This window comes from Mobula hypostoma, chromosome 30 (genome assembly GCF_963921235.1).
Source record: "Mobula hypostoma chromosome 30, sMobHyp1.1, whole genome shotgun sequence".
NCBI lineage: Eukaryota > Metazoa > Chordata > Chondrichthyes > Myliobatiformes > Myliobatidae > Mobula > Mobula hypostoma.
Window position 1 is genome coordinate 18,204,240 of NC_086126.1, and position 23,967 is coordinate 18,228,206.

The 23,967-nt window shown below is 45.7% G+C and overlaps 3 protein-coding genes across 3 annotated transcripts; 1 reads left to right on the forward strand and 2 right to left on the reverse strand.

The window, feature by feature from the left end:
• The first annotated feature begins 3,533 nt into the window (after positions 1-3,533).
• On the forward strand, positions 3,534-4,648 carry LOC134339645 (histone H1-like). Its single transcript, XM_063036338.1, has one exon. It carries the CDS (start codon positions 3,551-3,553, stop codon positions 4,094-4,096), a length of 546 nt encoding a protein of 181 aa, XP_062892408.1. The 5' UTR covers positions 3,534-3,550; the 3' UTR covers positions 4,097-4,648.
• A 7-nt stretch (positions 4,649-4,655) lies between these two features.
• Positions 4,656-16,895, reverse strand: LOC134339650 (histone H3). Its single transcript, XM_063036346.1, has 2 exons — positions 16,765-16,895; positions 4,656-5,295 (listed from the first exon to the last, which is right to left on the reverse strand). The coding sequence occupies exon 2, from the start codon at positions 5,135-5,137 to the stop codon at positions 4,727-4,729; it is 411 nt and encodes a 136-aa protein (XP_062892416.1). The 5' UTR covers positions 5,138-5,295; positions 16,765-16,895; the 3' UTR covers positions 4,656-4,726.
• On the reverse strand, positions 5,734-6,159 carry LOC134339672 (histone H4). Its single transcript, XM_063036371.1, has one exon. The coding sequence runs from the start codon at positions 6,096-6,098 to the stop codon at positions 5,787-5,789; it is 312 nt and encodes a 103-aa protein (XP_062892441.1). The 5' UTR covers positions 6,099-6,159; the 3' UTR covers positions 5,734-5,786.
• Positions 16,896-23,967: the final 7,072 nt, after the last annotated feature.

Genomic DNA, 23,967 nt, shown 5'->3' on the forward strand with positions numbered 1-23,967 from the left:
GGTATCATGTTTCCCATTCTCACTTCGTGCTCACACCCCTCCCTGATCCTCTGTTTACACTGTCTAGTTTAATGTATAGTTCTTATTTTAACTGTTATTTTTAAAAATAAATTGCAGTGTACTGCTGTAGCAAAACAACAAAGTTTGTGACATATGTTCATATTAATAAACTTGATTTTGATTCTGATACTAACCACATTCACTGATCACGGCCAGTGTACAAAATGCATGTGAATATGTTGGGATAACTTCACTCAACTTTACTCGTCCCAACATTGAACTGTTCCCACTATCTATTGAATTGCTTTCACTGATTTTTCATCTCATGTTCTCGATGTTTATTCCTTATTAAGTTATTATTATCATTTCTGATTTGTTTTCCTTTGGTATTTGCACAGTTTGTTGTCTTTTGCACATTGGTTGATTGTCCATCTTGTTGGGTGCAGTCTTTCATCGATCCTGTTATGTTTCTTGGGTTGACTGACTATGCCCACAGGAAAACAAATGTCAGGTTTGTACATGGGGACATATATGTACAGTATTTTGATAAAACATTTACTTTGGAATTTGAACTTCTAACTTCAAGGTGCCATACCTGCATTTCTAAGAGTCAAGTTTGCAGAGACAACAAAGAGCTCATAAAATTGCTCGTTTCTTCAAATGGTTTATGTACATGTCTTTAAATGGAAATTACAGGCTGCAGTTTGCAGAGATAGTAGTTCAGAAGAAGTGTATCTACATGTTTTGTGAGCTGCCCTCACGATGTCACCGTGTATCACCAGCACCACTTTGCGTGATGAACAATACAGGCATCCAAGAGTCTCCCAGATAGGTACGAGGATGCGCAGAGAATGGAGGGCCATACAATGCATTAGGTGGGGGATAAATCCTCCGGACCTGAGCAATTACTTCACGGGAGGTTGAGGTGAAAATCCTCAGATGAAAGTCCTGGAGAATGGAAAGAGGCGAATGTTTATCCATTATTTGCAAGGACAAGCTGGGAACTACATGCAGGTCAGCCTGACATAAGTAGTGGGGAAGCTACTGGAGAGGATTCTGAGTCATGATGTACCAGTATTTGAATAGTGAATTAGGTGTCATAAGGGCTTTGTGCAGAGGGAGTTGTGGTTGGAGAATCTCTGAGTTTTTGAAGATGCAGGAGAGTAAAAAAGGTAGATGTGATATTATATTGACCTTGGAAAAAGTCTCACATGGCAGCCTGGTCTGGAAGGTTAGGCCCCATTGTATCCAGGGTGAGCGAGTCAGCTGGATTCAAAGTTGTCTTGGTGGTAGGAAGCAGAGGGTTGTGCTTGAAGGTTGTTTCACAGAATGGAGGTTGGTGATTAGCGGTGAGCCGCAGGGGCCAGAGTCTGGAGCCTCGGCATTCGTTATTTATATATTTGATTTACATACGATCAGCAAATGTTCTTGATAGCGAAGAAGATTGTCGCAGATTACAGGGGGACCGTGATCATTTCGGGAAGAGGGCCACAGCGTGGCAAATGTATTTCAATACAGGTAAGTGTGAGGCGGTGCATATTGGAAAGTCAAACCAGTGTAGAACTTATAACCATATAACAATTACAGCACAGACACAGGCCATCTCGGCCCTTCTAGTCTGTGCCAAACTCTTACTCTCACCTTGTCCCACTGACCTGCACTCAGCCCATAACCCTCATTCCTTTCCTGTCCATATAGCTATTGAATTTAACTGTAAATTACAACATCGAACCTGCCTCAACCACTTCTGCTGGAAGCTCGCTCCACACAGCTACCACTCTCTGAATAAAGAAGTCCCCCCTCATGTTACCCCTAAACTTTTGCCCTTTAACTCTCAACTCATGTCCTCTTGTTTGAATCTCCCCCACTCTCAATGGAAAAAGCCTATCCACATCAACTCTATTTATCCCCCTCATAATTTTAAACACCTCCATCAAGTCCCCCCTCAACCTTCTATGCTCCAAAGAATAAAGACCCAACTTGTTCAACCTTTCTCTGTAACTTAGGAGATGAAACCCAGGTAACATTCTAGTAAATCTTCTCTGTACTCTCTCAATTTTTTTGACATCTTTCCTATAATTCAGTGACCAGAACTGTACACAATACTCTAAATTTGGCCTTACCAATGTCTTGTACAATTACAACATTATATACCAACTCCTATACTCAATGCTCTGATTTATAAAGGCCAGCATACCGAAAGCTTTCTTCACCACCCTATCCACATGAGATTCCACCTTCAGGGAACTATGCACCATTATTCCTCGATCCCTCTGTTCTACTGCATTCTTCAATGCTCTACTATTTACCATGTATGTCCTATTTTGATTAGTCCCACCAAAATATAGCACCTCACATTTATGAGCATTAAACTCCATCTGCGTTCTTTCAGCCCACTCTTCTAACTGGCCTAAATCAACTTACACTGTGAATGATCAGTCATTAGGGAGTGGAATGGACTGGAGAAATTTAGGGGTAAAGTGCACACACGGTTCATTGAAAGTGATATCACTGGTAGACAGGGTGATGAAGAACGTAACATGCTGGTCTTCATTAGTCAGGGGATTGAGTCTATCAGTTCGGACATTATGTTACAGTTGTGATAGTGACCGGAGGCCACACTTGCCGATTTGTGTGCAGCTCGTCACCGTTATAGGAAACGGGGTTAAACTGGGGAGAGTGTAGAAAAGATTTCCAATGATGTTTCCTGGACCTGAGGTTCTCAGTTACACAGAGAATTTGGCCAGACAAGGTCTTTTGTCCTTTATTCCTTGGAATCAGAATCAGATTTATCAGTATTATATGACGAGGAACCTGTCGTTTTATTTTGATGGCCAAAATGCTGGAGGAACCCAGCAAGTCAGGCCGCATTTAGCACCACAGTCCTGACGAAGGGTCCCGGCCCGAAACGTCGACTGTACCTCTTCCTATGGATGCTGCCTGGCCTGCTAAGTTCACCAGATTTTCTGTGTGTGGTGCTGGGAGCACAGTGTGTGCATTGTGTCAGAGAGAGTGTGTTTAAGGGGCGGGCGGCTTAGACTGGTGTCGCTGTGTTTGTGGGTCCGAACATATCGTAGGATTTCCCAGCGTCTCGTGAACAAAATGAAACAATTTCTCTGTTACGGAATTGCCTCACTCACCCGCTCAGTCCCGAAGCTGCAATAAACCGCAAAGTTTTCGTTACTTTTAGTATTTCAGTCCGAAAGCAGAGAACAGGTCACCGATCGGGAGAGAGATCGCGGGCAGCGCAGTAATGAAACGGGTTAAGATAGAAAGTGCTGACTTTAATCCCGATTGAACTCTCTTTCCAGCGAACTTTCCGGCCTCAGTGACGGACAGGGACCAGTCCGAGTCCCCGGAGTGTCCGATTTTAATTGGAATCGGAGAGTTTTTGAGGAGAGAGAAACACAGAAAAATGAAATCTCCGGGAGCTGACAGCAGGATGTCTCCGCCCCGTCCGCTCGCTGCCTTTAAATTGCTCTGTATCGCCGCCTTTCGCTTCATTTCTCATTCAGTCTGATTGTGAGAAGGATTTTCCAGAGTCGCCGACATGACCGAGACAGCACCCGCCGAAACGGCTCCTCCAGCCGCACCCGCCGCCGCAAAGAAGAGTCCCAAGAAGAAGGCGGCCGGCCGGAGCAAACCAGCCGGTCCCAAGCTGGGCGAACAAATCGATAAGATTGTGGCGGATTGTCGCGATAGGAAGGGTATGTCCGCTGTGGCCATCATGAAGGCTCTGATCAGCAGCGGTGTCGATGTGGGGAAACGTCGCGCCCAGATCAGGATGTGCATCAGGAAGAGAGTGGAAAGCGGCTCCTTGGTTCAGACCAAGGGCGCGGGTCTTTCGGGATCCTTTAAATCCGGTCAAGGAAAAAGTGCCGTGAAAGTAGGGAAAAAAGCGAACAAGCCAACGGCAAAGAAATCTCCCAGCAAGAAGTCTGGCGCCAAGAAACCAGCGGCTAAGAAAGCGGCAGCGAAGAAACCAGCGGCCAAGAAAGCGGCAGCAAAGAAACCAGCGGCCAAGAAAGCCTCAGTGAAGAAACCAGCGGCCAAGAAAGCTGCGCCGAAGCCCAAGAAGACAGCAGTCAAAAAGTGAATTGAGAATACACCATTTGTAAGTGTTTGAACCCAACGGCTCTTCTCAGAGCCACCCACGTCTCAGAAAAGAGCTGATCATGAATATTGTGATTCCCGCGCCGGGTCCGAATGAGTTTTCCAGGGGAACTTCTCGCATAAAACCCGATATTCCCGGTACCTCGCTGACATTCAGTGGGGCAGTGACGCCCCAGATTTGAAGTGAAACACTCGAGTTTCACTCAGGCTGTGTGTGTGAGTGAGAGAGAGAGAGAGATTCCGCGCCTCACACCCCAAGACCCGATTCAGCTGAGTTGATTGGGAACTACTCAAAAACCTATGTGAGAGTGGAAGGGGCGTCCTGAGAGACGGATCTGTCTCTGCGGATGGGCTGCAGGGGGAAGATACATGATAAACTACCCCGTGGCATTGCCGACTGACCTTCATTCAGTTACCAGCCACAAAACTACATAAGTTTATTCACACAAAACGGCAACATTAAATATGTACTAGACAGTGAAACCGAACAACCCCATCAGGAGGGCAGATCATCACTACAATAATACAATGATCAGCAAGCGACAGCCCTGTCCTTTGCTGTGGTAGTGGCTCTTAAAAGAGCCTTTTCTTGTGTTTGTTGTGGAGGCCGGGTTTAGGCGCGCTCCCCGCGGATGCGGCGGGCCAACTGGATGTCCTTGGGCATGATGGTGACTCGCTTGGCGTGGATGGCGCACAGGTTAGTGTCCTCAAACAGCCCGACCAGGTAAGCCTCGCTAGCCTCCTGCAGGGCCATGACGGCCGAGCTCTGGAAGCGCAGATCGGTTTTGAAGTCCTGAGCGATCTCCCGCACCAGGCGCTGGAAGGGAAGTTTGCGGATGAGCAGCTCGGTGGATTTCTGGTAGCGCCGGATCTCCCGCAGAGCCACGGTGCCGGGCCGGTAGCGATGAGGCTTCTTCACTCCGCCGGTGGCTGGAGCGCTCTTCCGCGCCGCTTTGGTCGCCAACTGTTTGCGAGGAGCTTTCCCTCCGGTCGATTTACGCGCTGTCTGCTTGGTCCGGGCCATTCTCCCTCAGAACTGAGAACACAGGCTGAAACACAGGAACAAGATAGACGGAACGTCCTCCGGGACAGGATTTTATACTGTTGGAAAGGGTCTTCCCGTCAGCTCTGATTGGCTGAACCAGGTTCCTTTCTGCGATTGGTTGATACATTTCCTGCAGGCTGGGGGCGAATAACAAGTTACGACAAAATTAGGAAACTGACCGGCGGTCGGATTTCATTCATGCAGTGTGATTGGCGCAGAATTATTTAAAATCGCCCGCCAATTTCAGAGCACCCAGCAACGGTGCTTGATTACATTTTATTTACAATTAATTGTATGACGGATTATACAATTTCAGTTTAATTTAATAAATTTAATATCTAATTTCCTCAGTTATGATTTAACGAGTGAACTTATTTCTGTTCCTATTTCTGATAAAAGGATTAAGATCGACCTTAATGCAGCCAGAGATTTTATTGTCATCACGGACTGGAAAGGCATGTTCGCAGGTAGATTTCAAGCGGAACCGAATAATCTGTTGCAAATATTACAGCTGAATATATCGATTTTAAAAAATAATTAAAATGTTGTAGATACGGCTCCGTCAGTGAGGCGGTGGGTGGCTCTTAGAAGAGCCTTTGTTTTGCGCTCGGGAGGAGGTGGGAGTTTTTCAGCCGCCGAAGCCATAGAGAGTGCGGCCCTGGCGTTTCAGAGCGTACACCACATCCATGGCAGTGACCGTCTTGCGCTTGGCGTGTTCAGTGTAGGTGACCGCATCCCGGATCACATTCTCCAGGAAAACCTTCAGCACCCCGCGGGTCTCCTCGTAGATCAGACCCGAGATCCGCTTGACGCCGCCACGGCGAGCCAGACGGCGGATGGCCGGTTTGGTGATGCCCTGGATGTTATCACGGAGCACTTTACGGTGCCGCTTGGCTCCGCCTTTGCCCAGTCCTTTGCCTCCTTTCCCTCTGCCAGACATGATGCTGCTTCACTCAGGTCGCTGCTCACTGACAAACTGCCTGCTGCTGTCTCCTTTTATACACAGCCCCCCGACCTGCCCGAGAAACGCGCAGAGGGACAGAGGCGGGAAGGGGAGGAGACAGAGTCAGAGTGACGGACAGAGCTGAGAGCGGCCTCTCATCGTCCAGCTCCGCCTTCACGTTACCACAACCGCCAATTTCCAACGATTCATCCGACACAAAGCGCTCCAGCGAAAACAAAACTCCTTCACACACCAGGCACTTACTGAGTCTGGGAATTTGCCAATTCTCCTGCTTTAAATAATAGGAACAGTTTTACCATTCCGCAAATCCCCGAGGACCTCGGTCTGTCCCTAACGGCCCCATGACCAGTACGAGCGCCCTCACTCACAGCAGTTGGTGGGCGAGGGTGCGGTCACTTCTAGTGATGAGAGGGTTGATTCAGTAGAACAATTGTTCCTCTGGGTCGCCAGGGAAATTAAAGACCGGTCACATAACCAGGATACATAACCAGATATATAAACACCGTGCTTCTGGCGCCTTCTGAAGCTCAGGTAAAGAAGTGGCTGAGGAGGTGGGTGGGGGCTTCAGGTACAAAGATCATTGGACTCTCGAAATGAAGGGGAGACGGGTCCAAGGAGGAGGGGAAACAATATGTTTTGGGGAGGTTTCCTCGAGCTACACGCAAGGGTTTAAACGAGCAGGAATTAGGTCCTACATAGTCATTTTGGGTTAAAGAAGCAGGACTTCCAGGATTGTAATCTCAGAATTGTGACCTAAACCATGAGCTAGTGTGGTGAGAAATCGATATTTCGTCCAGTTTAAGATGTTGCTGAGGAACTGAGCAGGAGGGAGGTCTTCAGATTTATGGATCAATGGGCACCTTCCAGGCAGGTGGGAGACTGGGACAAACAGGATCATTTGCATCTGAACAGGAGGGGAACCAATATCTTCACCAGGAGGTTTTATGTTGTCGGACGGACAGGGCTGGCAGCTCAACATTCCTGGGTTTGATTGTTTTACATGTGAGGGGGGGTTAAAAGATGCAGAGGTCACCCCACGGGGAATGTCACAGCAAACTGGAAGGTTCATTTTCAGAGGCAATCTGCAGTTACACTGTTGGGATGTTTGAATTGGCCCCACAATAACCAGTGGGGGAACTTTATCTTCCCTAGAATTGACTAGGACTTGCTTAATTCTTAGATGCGCAAAATTTCTTCAGTGAATCCGAGGAGTGTTTGAAACATTATGCACAGAGTCCAACCAGAGGTGAGAACAGATGGGAATTAGTTTTTGGAAATGAGCCAGGCCAGGTGACAGCTAAGAGTCGGTGAACATCTTGGGAACAGTGATCACAACTTTTTTTTTTCTTTGTTACAAGTAAAAATAAAAGTAGATCTTGTATGAAGGTACTAAATTGCAGGAGGACAAGTCAGGACAGAGTAAGACAGAAGCCAAGGGGCATTGATTGGGAGCAGCCAGTGTCAGGCAAATCCACATCTGACATGTGGGAGTTGTTTACAGACCAGCAACTGGGAGTTCAAGATCAGCATGTTCTGGTGAGGAGTGAGAAGGATGTTAAGTAAGGGATCTTTAGACAAGCAGAGAGATCCTAAATTTAGTCAAAAGGATATGGAAGGTTTATGAAGCTAAAGTCAGACTGGGTATCGTTGGAATATAAAGATAGCAGGGAAATGCTAAAGCAGGTGATAGGAAAGGCCAAAAGGAACACAAAATGTCCTTGCAATGTGGGACCAAAGATAATCCCAAGGCCTTTTGATTTGTATTAGTAAGACGAGGATAACCAGAGAATGGAAAAGTCGACTGAAGATTAAAGGAGGAATGATGTGGTTAAAGTCAGACCAAGTGGCTGAGATACTGAATGAGTACGTTGTATCAGTATTTACCGAGGTGAAGGAATTGAATGGCAATGAAAACAGAGTGGGACATGCTAATATGCAGAGATGTGTTGAAACTAAGGAGGCAGTTGTGCTGGAATGTCTGAAAATCAATAAGATGGATAAGACTCCAGGGCCTGAAGGCATTTATCCTACAATACTGAAGGAAGATTGCTGGGGATTTGACAAGGCTCTATGTGTCCTCGATCACAACATGCGAGGTCCCACAGGACTGGAGTGTAGCAAATGTTACAGCTTTGATCAAGAAGGGAAATAACAAGAATCCAGGAGCTGCAGCTCCTTTTGGACAGTGTTAGGGAACTGGAGATGCAGCTCGATGACCTTCGTCTGGTCAGGGAAAGTGAGGCGGTGATAGAGAGGAGCTATAGGCAGGTAGTCACTCCGGGGCCTGGGGAGACAGATAAGTGGGTAACAGGCTGGAGAGGGAAGGGCAAGAGGCAGATGCTAGAGAGTACCCCAGTGTCCGTCACACATAACAATAAGTACTCCTGTTTGAGTACTGTTGCGGGGGGGGGAACAACCTACATGGGGGAAACAGCAGTGGCCACGTCTCTATCACAGAGTCTGACCCTGTGGCCCAGAAGGGCAGGGAAAGGAAGAGGATGGCAGCAGTGATAGGGGACTCTATAGTTAGGAGGTTAGACAGGCAATTCTGTGGGTGCAGGAAAGAAACGCAGAGAGTTATTTTGCCTCCCTGGTGTCAGGGTTAGGGATGTTTCTGATCGCGTCCACGATATCTTGAAGTGGGAAGAACAGCCAGAGGTTGTGGTACATATTGGTACCAACGACGTGTAGAAAAAGGGAGGAGGTCCTGAAAACAGACAACAGGGAGTTTGGAAGGAAGTTCAGCAGCAGGACCTCAAAGGTAGTAATCTCGGGATTACTGCCTGTGCCATGTGACAGTGACTATAGGAATAGAATGAGGTGGAGGATAAATACCTGGCTGAGGGATTGGAGCAGGGGGCAGGGATTCAGATTTCTGGTTCTTTGGGACCTCTTTTGGGGCAGGTGTGACCTGTACGAAAGGGACGAGGTGCACTTGAATCCGAAGGGGACCAATATCCGAGCGGGGAGGTTTGCTAAGGCTATTGGGGAGCGTTTAAACTAGAATTGCTGGTGGGTGAGAACCGAACTGAAGTGACGGGGGAAAGGGAGGTTGGCACTCAAATAGAGAAAGCTTGGAAAAGGAGGATACGCAGGTGATAGAGAAGGAATGCACTCAGACTGATGGTTTGAGATGTGTCTATTTTAATGCAAGGAGTATTATGAACGAAGTGGATGACCTTAGAGTGTGGATCAGCACTTGGAGCTATAACGTTGTGGCCATCGCAGAGACTTGGATAGTGCAGGGGCAGGAACGGCTACTTCAAGTGCCAGGCTTTAGATGTTTCAGAAGGGACAGGGAGGGAGGCAAAACAGGTGTGGGCATGACACTGTTGATCAGGGGTAGTGTCACAGCTGCAGAAAAGGAGGAAGTCATGGAGAGGTTGTCTACGGAGTGTCTGTGGGTGGAAGTTGGGAATAGGAAGGGGTCAATAACTCCACAGGGTGTTTTTTACAGACCACCCAATAGTAACAGGGACATCGAGGAGCTGATAGGGAGACAAATTCTGCAAAGGTGTAACAATAACAGAGTTGTTGTGGTGGGAGATTTTAATTTCCCCAAATATTGAATGGCATCTCCCTAGAGTGAGGAGTTTTGATGGGTTGGAGTTTGTTAGGTGTGTTCAGGAAGGTTTCTTGATACAATATGTAGAGAAGCCTACAAGAGGAGAGGCTGTGCTTGATCTGGTATTGGGAAATGAACCTGGTCAGGTGTCAGGTCTCTCAGTGGGAGGGCATTTTGGAGATAGTGATCACAATTCTATCTCCTTTACCATAGTATAGGAGAGGAATAGGAACAGACAAGTTAGGGAAACATTTAATTGGAGTAAGGGGAAACATGAAGCTATCAGGCAAGAAATTGGAAGCATAAATTGGAAACAGATGTTCTCAAGGAAAGGTACAGAAGAAATGTGGCAAATCCTCAGGGGATATTTGTGTGGGGTTCTGCATAGGTACGTTCCAATGAGACAGGGAAAGGACGGTAGGGTACAGGAACCATCCTGTACAAAGGTGTTAGTAAATCTAGTCAAGAAGAAAAGAACTGCTTACGAACGGTTCAGAAAAACTAGGTAAAGATAAGAATCTAGAAGACTATAAGGCTAGCAGGAAGGAGCTTAAGAATAAAATTAGGAGAGCCAGAAGGTGCCATGCGAAGGCCTTGGCAGACAGGATGAAGGAAAACCCCAAGGCATTCTACAAGTATGTGAAGAGCAATAGGATATGACTTCAGTATTCACTACGGAAAATGATCCTGGTGATTGTAGGGACGACTTGCAAGTGACTGAAAAGCTTGAGCATATAGATATTAAGGATGTACAGGAGCTTTTGGAAAGCATCAAGTTGGATAAGTCACTGGGACTGGACAGGAAGCTGGAAGTGAGGGAGGAGATTGCTGAGCCTCTGGCGATGATCTTTGCATCATCAATAATGACGGGAGAGGTTCCGGAGGATTGGAGGGTTGCGAACATTGTTCCCTTATTCAAGAAAGGGAGTAGAGATAGCCCAGGAAATTATAGACCAGTGAGTCTTACTTTAGTGGTTGGTAAGTTGATGGAGAAGATTCTGACAGGCAGGATTTATGAACATTTGGAGAGGCATAATATGATTAGGAATAGTCAGCATGGCTTTGTCAAAGGCAGGTCATGCCTTACGAGCCTGATTAAATTTTCTTAGCATTTCACTAAACGCATTGATGAAGGTAGAGCCCCAGGTGTCATGTATATGGATTTCAGCACGGGATTTGATAAGGTACCCCATGCCAGGCTTATTGAGAAAGTAAGGAGGCATGGGATCCAAGGGGACGTTGCTTTATGGATCCAGAACTGGCTTGCCCACAGAAGGCAAAGAGTGGTTGTAGATGGGTCATATTCTGCTTGGAGGTTGGTGACCAGTGGTGTGCCTCAGGGATCTGTTCTGGGACCCCGAGTCTTCATGATATTTATAAATGACCTGGATGAGGAAGTGGAGGAATGGGTTAGTAAATTTGCTGATGACACAAAGGTTGGAGGTGTTGTGGATAATGTGGAGGGCTCTCAGAAGTTACAGCGGGACATTGGTAGGATGCAAAACTGGGCTGAGAAGTGGCAGATGGAGTTCAACCCAGATAAGTGTGAGGTGGTTCAGTTTGGTAGGTCAAATATGATGTCAGAATATAGCAATAATGGTAAGACTCTTGGCAGTGTGGAGGATCAGAGGGATCTTGGGGTCTGAGCCCATAGGACACTCAAAGCTGCTACGCAGGTTGACTCTGGTTAAGATGGCATCTGCTGAATTGACCTTCATCAACTGTGGGATTGAGTTTAAGAGCCAAGAGGTAATGTTGCAGCTGTATAGAACCCTGGTCAGACCCCACTTAGATACTGTGCTCAATTCTGGTTGCTTCACTACAGGAAGGACATGGTAACCATAGAAAGGGTGCAGAGGAGATTTACAAGGATGTTGCCTGGATTGGGGAGCATGCCTTATGAGAATAGGTTGAGTGAACTTGGCCTTTTCTCCTTGGAGTGACAAAGGATGAAAGGTGACCTGATAGCTCTGTACAAGATAGTGAGAGGCATTGAGCGTGTGGATAGTCAGAGGCTTTTTCCCAGGGCTGAAATAGCTAGCATGAGGGAGCATAGTTTTAAGGTGCTTGGAAGTAGGTACAGAGGAGATGTTTTATCTACACAGAGAGTGGTGAGTGTGTGGACTTGGCTGCCGGCGGAAGCAGTAGAGGCGGAACGATGGGGTCTTTTAAGAGACGCCTGGATGGATCCATGCAGCTTAGAAACACAGAGGGCTATGGGTAAGCCGAGGTAATTCTAAGGTAAGGACATGATCGGTTCAGCTTTGTGGGCTGAAGGGCCTGTATTGAGCTGTAGGTTTTCTATGTTTCTATGGGCAGGGCAGCCTCATTTCAGTGGTAGAGAAGCTACTGGGGAGGATATTCAGGTACAGGATTTATGCACATTTGGAAGGGCATGGGCTGCTTGGGGACAATCAGCATGGCTTTGTGTGGGCAGATCACACACGACAAAGTTGCTCGAGGTTTGTGAGGTGGGATACAGACTATAAGATATAGGAGTAGAATTTGACCATTTGGCCCATCGAGTCTGCTCCGACATTTCATTGTGGCTGATCCATTTTCCCTCTCAGCCCCAATCTCCTGCCTTCTCCATGTGTCCCTTCATGCTCTGACCAATCAAGAATCTATCAATCTCTACCTTAAATATACATGAAGTCTTGGATCAAGAGCTGCCTGTGGCAATGAATTCCACAGATTCACCACTCTGTGGCTTAAGGAATTCCTCATCTCCACATTCTACAAGGATCCTCTACTCTGAGCCTGTGTCCTCTGGTCTCAGATACTCCCATCCTCTGCACATCCAATTTATCAAGGCCTTTCACTATTTGATATTCCAGTGAATCAGCCCCAGAGCCATTAAACACTCTTCATATGACAAGCTGTTGAATCCTGGAATCAATTTCGAGAACATCCTTTGAACCCATCCTTGCTAAGATAAAGGGCCCAAAACTGCTCACAATACTCCAAGTCAGACCTCCCCAGTACTTTATAAAGTCTGATCATTATTATGATTGGCGCAGATATTGTGGGCCAAGGGGCAGGTAGCCATCTATTCCATATTGTGCATTGACGAATATGTTTAATCTACCAGCTATTGCAGGGACATGGTTAAGGAGACTGGGACTGGGAATTCGACCTTCCATCATGTTCAATGTTCCACACAGAATCGGCAAAATGGAAAGGAGCAGGGTGGATTTGTTCATAATGTGCTGGTGAAGGAGTGGATACAGTGCCTATAAAAAAAAATTCAGTCTCCTTCGGTTATTATGTTTTATTGTTTTGCAATGGATTTAAATGTCTCCCATCCCCTACATAATGTACTGGGTGGGCACAGGAGTACATTCAGCCAGAGACTCATCCCACCGAGATGCAGCACAGAGCGTCATAGGAAGTCATTCCTGCCTGTGACCATCAAACTTTACAACTCCTCCCTTGGAGGGTCAGACACCCTGAGCCAATAGGCTGATCCTGGACTTATTTCATAATTTACTGGCATAATTTACATATTACTATTTAACTATTTATGGTTCTATTACTATTTATTATTTATGGTGCAACTGTAACGAAAACCAATTTCCCTCCAGATCAATAAAGTATGACTACTACCACTACTACTACTATGTACTGCATTGAACTGCTGCTGCTACATTAACAAATTTCATGACACACACCGGTAATAAACCTGATTCTGGTTCTGACTCTGAATTCATCCCCACAGACGGCTGTGGCCAATTCACTGGGTATATTTCATGTGGAGGTTCTTGACTGTGGGGACGAAAAGAGGATTTGAGAGGGTTAAGAGATCTGTCATGATCTCTTACTCCTGGCAGAATGGTGCAGCAGACTGGATGGGCCAAATGGCCTAATTCTGCTCCTGTGTTTTATGGTCTGATGGTCTAGGAGCAGCTGCAGGACATTTCAAATGGAAGGCTGAGCAGTCAGACATCGTGGTGGACGGTGCATGTTGGTAATAGCAACGTAGGGAGGAGGAGGGATGTGGTCCTGTGCAGTAAATTTAGAGAAATAAGACAGAAATTAAAAAGTAGTAAGCTGTGTATTACTCCCAGTGACACTTGTTAGTGCAGGGAGATATAGAAAGATACCACTGATGAATGTGTGGCTGAGGAGCTGGTGCAGGGGACAGAGATTTAGTTTTATCAATCAATGGGACATCTTCTAGCACTAACTGTTCACTGCCTCGGGTCTTCTAGGGCAGCAGTCCCCAACCACCGGGCCGCAAAGCATGCGCTACCGGGCCACGAGGAAACGATATGATTTGGCGATAGGAGTCAGCTGCACCTTTCCTCATTGTTTGTCATGCCCACTGTTCAGCCATTACGCATGCGAGGTCATTACCCACGTGTCATCCATGTCAGCGCAGGAAGAAGATCAACTCCTCGAGCTTGCAAATAAGGGCGGGCTGAAAAGTATGTTTGACATAACATCCCTGACAGCATTCTGGATCTCAAAGTCAAGGCTAAATATCCTGAGATAGCCACGGAAGCACTGAAAACGTTGCTTCCATTTCCAACATATCTCTGCAATGAATGGAACGAAAACAAAATTGCATAATAGACTGGACATAAGGAACCCCGTTTGAGTATCACTGTCTCCCATCACCCCTCGATAGGACCATCTTTTTGCAGGGAAACAAGCATTCAGCCCAGGGCTCCCACTGATTCAGCGATATTGGTGTGTTGCAATGATTTTATATGTTCATACGGGGAAAATATGTGCTGTGTGTTTAATATACAAACATTACTTAAAATGTTATGATGCTACTGACATTGTTATATAACTATATAACAATTACAGCACGGAAACAGGCCATCTCTGCCCTTCTAGTCCGTGCCGAACGCTACTCTCACCTAGTCCCACCGACCTGCACTCAGCCCATAACCCTCCATTCCTTTTCTGACCATTTACCTATCCAATTTTTCTTTGAATAATATCGAACCTGCCTCCACCACTTCTACTGGAAGTTCGTTCGTTACTTACTTCAAGCTCCCCTGTCCTTCCCTGATAATTGACTTATCGCTATATTCATGCTAGGAAAATATGCACTGTGTGTTTAATATTAAATTCGTTAGATAAACCCTTTTAGAAATGAGATTGAGTGTATTAGGCACTTATCACCTATATTCTGGTCGTGATTAACATTCCCCCCCAACAGAATCACCAAAAACGGTTTGTAGAAAACATCGGCAGGTACACGCTTACGCGAAGCACGCATGCGCACTTGTGCCTGCGCAAGGATTCATGGTCATTGTAGTCTCTCTGTGTAAACAACGTACTGGCTCTACTCCGTTGGCAACCCTACCCCCACCCCTCCCCCCGGATCGGCCGGTCCGCAGTGCAAAAAAGGTTGGGGACCCCTGTTCTAGGGAAGGAACAATTTTCTCCCTCCAAAAACTGGAGGGAATAGTTTTGACGTGACAGGTTGGAGGTTGAAAGGGGATCTGAAGGGTGAGTTGATGGAGGCAGATAAAATTATGTGAGGCATACAGAGGTTAGGGAGACAGAGACTGCTTCCTGTATTGTGGGTGTCTAAAATGAAAGGGAATAGTTGTAAGGTGAGAGGGGGGAGGTTTAAAGGGGTAAATATTTCACACACAGAATAGCTGGTATGCCGAATGAGCCGCCAGAGGAAATAGTGGAAGCAGAAACACACAAAGTCTCTGTTCACGAACACTTCCCAGGAACCTGCCATTACTGTGTTCATCCTGCCCTGGTTAAACTTCCCAGTGCTGGGTCCATTGTTGTTTTCCATCTGTATTAATGATCTGGATGAGAATGTGATCAACTGGATCAGCAAATTTACGGATGACACCAAGGTCAGCTTACAAATCTTGATATGGGATCTGGACCAGCTGGAAAAATGGCAGATGGAATTTAATACACACAAGTATGCGGTGAGTGCAACTAAGTTGAATGAGAGAAATGTGAGGTTTAAAGAGGATCTGAGGAAAACTGTCCTCTCTCCCTAGGAAGTTACAATCTGGAACACATTGTCTGAGGGGGCGGTGCAGGCTGGTATTTAAGGACCATCTGGATGAGCATTTGAATCACCAAGGCAGGGTAGGAAACAGACCAAGTGCTGAGTTAGTGGAGACAGATTCTCGATGGTCAGTATGGACATGCAGAAACCACTGACTGTGAAAGTGCAGTGGGAACCTGAAACACAGGACTTCAGGATGGACTCAGCTAAAACATTCAGTATCCAGTACAATGGATTTTTGTTGGACAAAGGTATTAATGGTCAAATACTGAACCAACACCCTCAAAAGGCTACCGAAATACTCCAATTCCCTGTGCACCACTTACAATACTTTTATATGGGAATTTGGTTAAGTACTCTGGGCGATATTGGAGAGATGGCTGACAACTTGGTCACAGTGGGAGGGTGCAAATGTCTTCTCAGAGGATAAGGGGTTCAGCGGAACAAGCTCACAGCTGAGAATGAAGGTGACAAACCCCACTGCAGTGGAGGACTGCTGTGGTCAGGGTTGTACAGGATACAAACAGATCCTCTGGCCCATCACATTTCTGCTCCCCATCGTGCATAGCTATACTAATCCCACTGTCCTGCATTAGTTTCATATCCCTCTGGGCCTTGCTCACTGAAGTACCTGTGCATGTGCCTCTAATAATGTTACACAGTTCCCTGTATGTGGCATCACAGGTAGACAGGGTTGTGTGTTCTACTTGCCTTGTCAGTCAAAGAACTGCCTCCCATTAGAATTGTACAAAACTGTTTAAAGACAGATTTAAAGGGGATCTGAAGGGTACATATTTCACACAGAGAATAGCTGGTATTGTAAATCAGTACCAGAAGATAGAGGTGTGCTGGGGGGGGGGGGCAGAAACTCCTCAGGAACCTGTGTGCATCTTGCCATGGTTTAACCTCCCAAAATAGAGTCACTGGTTTATACAGAAATGAAACAGTCCCTTCGGTACAACTCATCCACGCCGACCAAGTTGTCGACCTGAACTCGGCCCATCTGCCTGCATTAGGCCCGTATCCCTCTCAACCTTTCCCATCCATGTGACTGTGGAAATATGTTTTAAATATTGTACCTGAGGCAGAGAGCCGGTGCAGTGAGGCGCTGACGGACACTCGCTGTTCCGCGGGCAGGAAGAGGAGAGGCGGATCCCACAGCGGAGCCCAACACCACTTCGCCAGAGTCCTGATCCCAGCATCCCGGATTTACCGTTCCCCAGGAAACGACGTCGGTGAGGTGGGACCACTGTGACGTCAGCACGTCACGGATGGTAATCTCATGTTGTCACGTGACGGTGAGCGCACAGACCGGGAGGCGGGGCAGAGGGAACTGTCAATCAGTGGAGCCGCTGAAAAACTTGCGACCATTGTAAACAGAATGGGTACAGTCGGAGATTTCCGGGATCGGTGACTCCCTCCCCACCCACGGGAATTGAGTGTGTTATAAACAGCAATATTTTCATTTGACACTTCGGTCTTATACATATTTAATGTTTGTATTCGGCATATGTTTGTGTGGATCATCTTTTATAATTTGGGGTAAAAAAAAACGTTGGAACTAGATCACTGAACGATTCATGAAAAAGGAGCGTCACGGAAAAATATTGTCAAAGCCAAAATTTTAACCCAAAGTAAGTTGTTCTCATGGTACGTACATATCACCATCTAGTTCAAGGTTAAATCTATTCTCACGGTAGATTTATGTAACTGTTCTTGAACCTGGTGGTGCGAGTCCTGAGGTACCTGTACCTTCTACCTGATGGCAGCAGTGAGAAAAGAGCATTGCCTGGGTGGTGAGGATCTTTGATGATGGATGTTGCTTCCCTACGGCTATGTTTCATGTAGATGTGCTCAGTGGTTATGAATGTTTTACCCGTGATGTAGCTGGGCTGAATCCACTAGCTTTGGAGGAATTTCCAGTCAAAGGCATTGATGTTCATAGCATTTCTCGGGCAGGTTGGGGCGCTGTGTATAAAAGGATCATAGTGCAGCCATTTGTCATACTTTGCACCACACATTTATAGAAGTTTGACAAAGTTTTCAGGAATTTAAAGTTACTGACTCTCTCCACCTCTGATCGTCCTTTGATTACTGGCTCATCTACCTCCGGTTTCCTCTCCTAAAGTCTAAAATCTGTCCTTTGGTCTTACTGACACTTAGTGAGAGGTTGTTGTTATTACGCCACTCAACCAAGTTTTCAATCTCTCTACTGTATGCTGATTTATCACCCCGTTTGATACAGCCCACAACAGGGGTGTCATCAGCAAACTTGTATATGGTGTTGGAGCTGTACTCAGCCACACAGTCATAGGTGTAAAGTGAGTAGAGCTGGGGGCTCAGCACACTTCCTTGTGGTGCTCCTGTGCTGATAGAGATTGTGAAGGAGATGTTTTTGCCAATCCGAACTGACTTGTAACTGAGGAAATCCAGGATCCAACTACACAAGCGGGTATTGAGGCCCAGGTCTGGGAGCTTACTGATTAGTTTTGAGGGGATGATGGTGTTAAATGCTGAGCTGTAATCAATAAAGGGCATCCAGATGTTTGCATCTTTGCTGTCCGGCTGTTCCAGAGTTATGTGAAGAGCCAACGAGACAGCATCTGCTGTTGCTTCGGTAGGTGAATTGGAGAGTATCCAACTCTCCGATTTTGTTGATATTCAGTGAGAGGTTGTCGTTGTGGCACCATTCAACCAGATTGTGCATCTCCCTCCTGAGGGCAAATTTGTCACCAGCTTTGATTGATCCAACAACATCTGCAAACTTAAATATGGCATTGGAGTTGTACTTAGCCACACAATCACAGGTATAAAGTGAACAGAGTAGTGACCAAGCACACAGCCGTGTGGTGCACCAGTGCTGACGGTGATTGTGGAGGAGATGTTGTTGACTTTGAATGCAAAGTCTTCACCGTGGAAAGGAAATAGAAATTACAACTGAGGAAAGAAGATTACATTAAAATCAGCAAAATATAAAAATGAAAATTAACTACTTTTTTCACAGAAATGTGAAAACAGGGGGCCCACTTGTCCATGCTGACATTTGTCAGTCTGCAATGAGTACTGTGAGCAATGCTGGGCCCTTTATCCAAGGAATGATGTATTTGCATCGGAGAGGGTCCAGACCAGGTTCACAAGAATGACCCTGGGAATGAAAAGGTTAACATATGAGGGGCATTTGATGCCTCTGTACTTGCTGGAGTTTAGAAGAATGAGGATTGAATCGTATTATAACCGCTTGACTGAACATGGAGAGGATGTTTCCCGTAGTGGGTTAGTCCAGCACCAGATGGCACACACTCAGAATAGAAGGATGTCTCTTCAGAACAGAGATAAGAAGATATTTCTTTAGCCAGAGGGTCATGAATCTATGGAATTCATTGTCAAAAGTTGAGGAGGCCACACAGAGTGAGCATCAGATACAGTTAATTGACATGTCGATCCATGTCCTCCTCCACTGTTACGATGAGTCCACACTCAGGGTGAAAGAGCAACAACTTATATTCCGTCTGGCTAGCCTACAACCTGATGACATGAACTTCAATTTCTCCAACTTCCGGTAATGCTCCATGCCTCCTTCACCATTCCCCATTCCCTTTTCCATCTCACATTATCTTCCTACCTGCCCATCACCTCCCTCTGGTGTTCCTCCTTGTTTTCTTCCTTCCATGGCTTTCTGTCCTCTCCTACTAGAGTCCCCCTCTCTAGCCTTGTATCTCATACACCAATCAACTTCCCAGTTCTTTACTTCACCGGCCCCTCTCACAGTTTCACCTTTCACCTTGTGTTTCTAACCCCCCCCCCCACCTTCTAATACTGACTCCACATATTTTTTTACTCCAGTCCTGATGAAGGGTCTCGGCCAGAAACGTCGACTGTAGTCTTTTCCATGGATGCTGCCTGGCCTGCTGATTTCCTCCAGCATTTTTTGTGTGTTGTCCAGGTACAGGTGATGATCTCAACAGGCTTGCAGGTGAAGTTTTGCATCTCCTGGACGGACTATTTGTGTTTCTGAATGGTGGTGCAGGGGCAGGTGTAGCTCATGTTCCAATTACAGGGATAAGGGCCAGCAGTGAGATCAGTGGGGAGGGATGAATGGACAAGGAAATCACGGAGAGAGTGATCCCGGCTGAAAGTGGAGAGTGGGGTGGGGGGAGGATGTGTCTAGTGCTGGAATCCCTTTGAAGATGGTGGACATTGTGTAAAATGTTGTGCTGGATACGGACACTCGGGGGGTGGTAAGTAAGGACAAGGGGAACTCTAACCCTGTTATGGCAGTGAGAAGATGGTGTAACGGCAAATGTCTGAGAAATGGGGGGATATATGGGGGTGAGAGCAGCAACAATGAGAGAGGAAGGGAAACACCGTTCTTTGAAGAAGGAAGACATCGCTGATATTCTGGCAAGGGAAGCCCCACCCTGGGAACAGATGTGGTGGAGACGAATAAGAGGGATGACGTTTGCACAGTAGACAGGGTGGGAAGAGTGATAGTCAAGATAGCTGTGAGAGCCGGTAGGGTTATAGAAAGATATCACCAGACAGTCTGTCTCCAGAGATGCTACACCAGCCAGTCTGTCTGCAGAGACCGACTGCTGCTGTCTCCTTTTATACACAGTGCCCCAACCTGCCCGAGAAATGCTCAGAGAGAAAGAGGTGGGAATGGGGGGAGACAGAGTCAGAGAGGTGGACAGAGCCGAGAGCGGCCTCTCATCTTCCAGCTCCGCCTTTACTCTCCCACAACCATCAATTTCCAACAGTTTATCCACAACAGAACAGAATCACAGCGCTCAGATAAACCTTCAGATGCACATCTTCAACGTTGGTCAGTCTGTAAAGTTGACACATAACACTCTGGAGAACTGACACATAAACTCTTTAAATTTCTGCTGAAATCTCCTAAAACTAACCAATGATACTCTGGAACAATGAACAATTTCAAAGATGGGAATTCTGACATTCCAGTAAAACACAGAGACAGTTGGAAACACGCAGCAGGTCAGGCAGCGCCCGTGGACAGAGAAACAGAGTTAACATTTCAGGCCGAAGCCCCTTCATCAGATACACTCATTGAGAAATTCCGAATTCCATCGGGAGCTGCGAATGAACCTTTGTGAATGATGCACCAGTACCCCAAGTTCCCTCTGCACTGCCAGACCCTGTTGCCTTTGAACATTTCGGGAATGTTCTGTATTACATATTTTTCCTGCCAAAATGCACAAGTTCACACTCTCCCTCCTCCGCAATATCCCAGCTGTCAGACCTGTGTCCAATCACGTCACCTATACCTACCCCTTTGTAGACTCCTCACCACTCTTCACAACTCAGTTTCCATCTCTGTTTGTCATCAGCAAGTTCAGAAATCACGGTCATCTCTCATTTTCCCCAACCCCCTGTGATGGAGCGGCGTATCAAATGTGTCCTGGACATCTCAGTTCAGTGCATCCCCCGGGACCCTTTATCCACAGTTGGTGTTACTGCTCCAAACACTCAAATGTGTTTGTTAAACATGGAGTCACTTTCACCAGACTCTGTTGACTTTGCCTGATGGTTTTGTAAGCTGGCAATAATTTCCTGCTTTGTTACAGCTCCAAATGTTTTCCTGGTACAAGTGGTGAACACTCTGGTCTGGAGTGTCTTGTTTTCTGCTTTTGCTTCAGACTACAGAATCTGCAGTTTTTATTGTAATTTTTATTTCTTCTCTATTTACTTATTTTTTTCTCCAATTTGGAGCAAAGGAGTTACTCAAAGTGGTCTTCCCTACAGACACAGACTAGTTTTGAACCCTGTCATTGTTTCCATCTCCTATCGTGTCTGGATTTTAGTCTCCGATACTCCAGCACTTGGGTCCTGACCATCCTCACCCAGGTCTGCCGTCACTGATGAAGTTTATTGATACGGTTCATATGGGCCTCAGTCAGGCCATTTGGCAAATTGGATCCAGAACTGGCTTTGCAATAGGAGACAGAATGATGGCAGAGAGTAGTTTTGTGATCAGATGCTGGTGACAAGCGTTGTTCCACATGGATCTGTTCTGGGACCCTTGCTATTTGTGATACAACTGAGTGATTTGGGAGTGGATGTAGGAACCGTGAGCAGTAAGTTCACACCGACTGTGAGATGATGGAGTTATTGCTGGTGTGGATGGTCATCTTCGGCTAAAATGTGACATCGATGTGTTGATGAAATGAGCTGAGACCAAAACAAGTAAATCAGTTTGTGTGAGAATTAGTATTTCCCATCAAACAACCCCAAAACTCCCACGGCGGAGATCAGAGGGATAATGTGTGTCAACACCACAACAGTGTAATGAAGAGAAAATGATAACCATTTCCTCTTCCAGGTTAGTGGCTTTTAAAAGAGCCTTTCATTGTGTTTGCTGCCGAGGCCAGGCTGAGGCTCGCTTCCGGCGGATGCGGCGAGCCAACTGAATGTCTTTGGGCACAAAGGTGACTCGCTTGGTGTGGATAGTGCAAAGAGCCCGACCAGGTAAGCCTCATAGTCTCCTACAGGCCTTTGATGGCCGAGCTCTGGGAGCATAGATCGGTTTTGAAGTCCTGCCTGATCTTCTGCACCAGATGCTGGAAGGGAAGTTTGTGGATGAGCAGCTCGGTGGATTTCTGGTAGCATTGGTTCCCCCTCAGAGTCACGGTGATGTGCTGATAGCTCCCCAAGAATACCCATACAGACACCCAGGGATATTCAGTGCTCCTTTACATTTATCAATTATTTTACTGATATTTTTTTCAATGTCAGCTTATTATCCAGCCACATGCCACAAAATCTGACCACTGACACGTATTCAAGAGTTTGATCATAACATTTCAAATCAATTGGTATTGAGGATGATATGGATCAATAAAGAGTTCTATTGATCATCTTTGTAAAACACAAAACATATTTTAGCTACTGAAAGCTTAAAACCGCATCGATTTGCACACTGTTTGATCTTATTAATCACTAATCACATACTATATACAATTAAACTGAATTTTCTACCTCTGATCCATAAAGCTCCATCATCTGCAAAAAGTGATTTCCCCACCCCAGTACCTATCTTACAGAAAATATCATTGGTCATAATATTAAACAAAAAAGGTGACAAATACTGTCTTATGAGGTCCAATTCTCCACCACATAGAAGCCCAAATATACCTTACACACCCTTACCTGCCTAGACCATACAAATAAAAACTCAGAAAAAAATAATGTAGCCTTCCCCTCACACCATATTTCTATAATTTAATCCTTTCATAACATATCATATGCTTTTTCAGTACAAAAATACTGCAATTACAACATCTTTATTTACCCGTGCTTTCCTAATATCATCTTCCAAATATAAAACTGAATCCAATGTCATTCTACATTTCCAAAATCTGCACTGACAAAATGCTACATCACCTCTCTTTTCTAAAATATAATTCAATCACTCTATTAGCATATGTTCTGCAAGTTTACCAAAATGAGATGGGACGTTAATGATGTTGGTCTATAACTATATGGATCCTATGGGGATTTTCAGGTTTTGGAACAGGAACTACCATTTTCTATGAGGAGGGAAGATGGTCTAAACTGCAAATATAATTAAAAAGTGTAAATATTATCTCAAGAGTTTTAAACCATATGTTTAAACATAAAATAACATATATTATCCTTTCCTGGAGCCGTCTGAAATGTACTGTTAATAGCTTTCTTAAGTTCATACAAAGAAAACTCTACATCACTATAATAACTACAGCTGGCTTTCAACGCATCAGAGTATCGCTGAAACCCTCATCCCTACATTGTTTAGCTCTTCACTTAAATTATATTGATTATGAATTGCAGCAAATGACCGAGCCAGTAACTCAACCTTCTCTATTTCAGTAACAATCACCTTCCTTAATCAATACTGGAATCTTATTAACCCTATGAACCCCCTCCCCCCAATTTTCTTAATCATTCCTCAAACATCTCCAAGTTTAATATCTCGTCAACACTATCACAAGATGACCTCCAGGAAACCTCTTTCGCAACCTTCACCAGTTTGCTCACCACAGCCTGTGTCCTTTCATACTTAATAAGGTCAACTTTCCCAAACACCTTATTTCTCTGCAGACTCGTCCATCCACCATGGCACAGTCTTTCTCCTGTTAATGCCATTTTTAACAGGAGACACTTCCACAGCAGTTTGATGACTAATGTGACATAACAATTCATTACAGAAATCTCTATGTTCAGCCCTGACAGACGTTCATCACGTAAAACTTCTCCCAGTTTGCTTTACCAAAATTCCACCTCCC